Genomic DNA, 3256 nt, shown 5'->3' with positions numbered 1-3256 from the left:
TTTTATTACCATGTGTTTGCAGTACATAAAGATTACATTCATTGTGGAGAGTTGTTAACATATGCATAACACAATTTAATTTTTATTTGCTTCCCCCCCCCCTTTTTTTTTTTTTTGCGGAACCAGGGATTGAACTCAGGCCCTTGCGCTTGCCAGGGAAGCGCTTATTCCACTGAGCCATCTCCCTGGCCCTCCCTCCCATTTTTTGAGACAGGACCTCTTTAGTTACCCAAGCTTGAACTTGTGGTCCTTTTGCCTTAGACCTCCAAGTAGCTGGAATTACAGGCAGGAACCATTGTGCCCAGCTGTGAAATAATTTTAACTTTTTTTAAGCTTTTCTTTTATTGTGTTTAATAAAAGTGAACCTTACAAAAGCTTTTTATTTTAAGAGAAATTGTCAGAGTTAATGAACTTCTTTGGGAATGCACAAGTAGTAGGAGTAGAATTCTGACTGACATTTGCAGCCCTAGTAAAATCGTATTTTAAAAGTATGTGGTATGATAAATGTACAATTGCTTTCTGGTTTTAAAAGAAGAAAAGGTTCGGGGCTGGGGAGATGGCTCAATGGAATAAGTGCTTCCCTAGCATTTGCAAGGGTCTGAGTTCAATCCCTGGTTCCGCAAAAAAAAAAGAAGAAAAGGTTCTTTTCTATTCAGTTTATATGTGCCTTATTTATTGAGCTTTCAATTATATTTCCTTAATGATACTGTTATGTATTCACGTTTTGAATATCGTTTTTTTTTTATGCTACCATAGGTGTAAAATAAAAGAAGATCTTATCACTGTAGGACATTCTGTTATAGAAAAGCAAGGAGAGTGGGATAGGAAATGGGAAGCACTTCTCGGTGTGTCTCCTTTCAGTCTATTTAAAGGCCACACTCCAGTAAGTAATGCTGATTTGCCTTTTGGGGAGTAGTGTAGTTTTGTCAGCTTTATCATTTACCATGTTATTAGCGACCTAGAAACGCTATGTGCACATGGTTGTCGTCTTTGCATTTCTATTCAAAGTTGAAATGCTTTTGTTTTATAGCTTTTCTAAATACATAATAGAATTTTTATGAGTTGCTGTTGTCAGTTTGTGTGTGTGAGAGAGAGAGGGAGAGACGGAGACGGACACGGACACGGACATGGACACGGAGCCAGTTAAATTTAGTAGTTGGGTAGTTAATTTACTTAAATTGAAATGGTAATACTTTACTTCCTTTCCTTTCCTTCCCTCCCTCCCTCCTTCTCTCTTTTTTCTTTTCTTCCTTCCCTCCCTCCCTACCTGCCTCCTGCCTTCCTCCCTCCCTCTTCCGTCCCCCCCTTCCTTTCTTTCTCAGTGGTTTGTTTTGTTTTTAGAGACAGTCTTCCTGTATAGTCCAGGTCAGCCTTGAGCCTGCTCTGTAGCCCAGGCTGTCTTTGAACTTAGTGGCCCTCCTATCTCAGCCTCCAGAGTGCTAGGATTTCAGGCATGTGTGACCATGCAGGTTGAGACTTGACTCTTGATGTGAGAAACTAAAATTTAAGACATAGTTCGACCAAATTATCTCCTTGTTTTTAATATTGTACTCTTCGGTTTAAAAAGTTATAAGATATATGCTTGGTAATTGTTAGGAAAAAAATTTGCAAAATGATCATTTATGGATCAATTTAGCTTTGCTATTGTAGTAGTAACTGTTTACCTAAATTATGAAATCTGTGTTTTAAGGCTGTGGATCTTTTGCCACCTATGTGTCCCCTTTCCTTTGATCCTGTCTCAGAGGAAGTATATGCAAAGAGTATTCTTTCTCAGTATCCTGCTTCACTTCCAGGTTGGTTGCTTTTCTTTTTTAAACCTTTCTCTTGTCATTATTTCTTATTGTTATAATAGTTATTTTTGTTTTTTCCCCCCCGTTTTTATTGTGGTAAATTGAACATAGCATAAAATTCACCATCTCAGTCCTCAAAAAGTATTCAGTATAGTAGCATTTAGTAAATTCACAGTATTGTGCAATTACCACTCTTGTCTGGTTCCAGAACGTTTTCATAATCTTTTTTTTCTTCATTTTCATAATCTTGAGGGAAACCAAGGAAACCTCTGGTCTGGGGTTGTAACCCAGTGGTAGAGCACTCACCTGCCATGCCCGAGGACCTAAATTCAATCTTCAGTGCTACCAAAAAGGAAAAAAGGAGAACCCTTGTCTTTCTGAGCTATATAGTAATCACTGTTTTATTGAGATATCTTACTTATTTTTTGTGATGCTAAGTAGTCACTCATTTCATCCTCCGCCAGCGTCCGTGGCAGCTCTAAAATGAGATATGATTAAAAAAATGATGTGTGTTTACATTAATGAAAATTATCATGATAAAAAATACATTTCCATTAATCCCCCTCATAAGACTCATATTAAATGTATTTATTCAAACCACTTTTTTTCTTTCTTGTTTTGGTCTTTTTGAGATAGGGTTTCACTATGCAGTGCAGGCTGGCTTTGAGTTCACTTTGTAGCCCGTCTGACATGGAACTGAGTGATCCTCCGGCGTCAGCTTCTCAAGTGCTGGGATTTCAGGCATACACCACCACGCCTGCCTCAGATTTTTTTTTTTAAATGAATTCTTTCAGTTGTATCTCTGTACCACATGTACTCATCTGTTTACGTGTTGATAGACATTTTGGATATCTCTACTTTATGGGTATTATGAATAGTGCTGGTAAAAATACTTGGATGTAAGTTTGTGTGGAAGTCCACAGGGTTTTGTTTTTTTTTAACATTGCTGAGTAGTATGATAATGTGAATCACCCGTTTTTTTAAACATTTTATTTACTTGTTGACACATTAAAGATTGTACACAAATATTGTACATATTTATATTTATGGGCCACCATTCGATATTTTGATTACCTGAATGGGTTGAATGATGTTCACTTAGGGTAAACATATGTCCTCTAACATTCCTTAGTGGTGAAAATATTCATAAGCTTTTTTTTATAGCTTTGTTGAAAGCGAGACACGTATGCTATCAAGACTGGGCGTGGTGGGGCGCACCTGTAATCCCAGCACTTGGAAGGCTGTAAACAGGAGGATCACTATGAGTCGGATCTATGTAGTGAGACCCTGTAGACCCTGTCTTAAAATAAAAAAGAAAAGAAAGAAAAAGAAATATACACTCTGTATTCACTGTATGTCGTAGATTTTTTTTAGCGGGAAGGCTGAGACTTGAACCCAGGCCTTTCTTTTGCTTACCAGGCAGGCTCTTGTGCCACTGAGCTGCATCCCCCGCCATGTACTTTTTT

At 37.9% G+C, this 3256-nt stretch overlaps 1 protein-coding gene across 1 annotated transcript in view; it reads left to right on the top strand.

Annotated features, from left to right (window-relative positions):
* The window catches only part of Haus6 (HAUS augmin like complex subunit 6), a 48978-nt gene that overhangs the window by 27941 nt on the left and 17781 nt on the right, over positions 1 to 3256 (top strand). Inside the window, exons 10-11 of the mRNA XM_023715813.1 lie at positions 757 to 883; positions 1691 to 1793. Of these exons, the coding sequence (XP_023571581.1) occupies positions 757 to 883; positions 1691 to 1793 (230 nt within the window). The remainder of the gene's footprint in view (positions 1 to 756; positions 884 to 1690; positions 1794 to 3256) is intronic.

Source organism: Octodon degus, unplaced genomic scaffold (assembly GCF_000260255.1).
Source record: "Octodon degus isolate 3935 unplaced genomic scaffold, OctDeg1.0 scaffold00044, whole genome shotgun sequence".
In the NCBI taxonomy this organism is placed as follows: domain Eukaryota; kingdom Metazoa; phylum Chordata; class Mammalia; order Rodentia; family Octodontidae; genus Octodon; species Octodon degus.
Note: the sequence above shows the minus strand (reverse complement) of the source record. Positions and strands in the feature narration are given on the sequence as shown.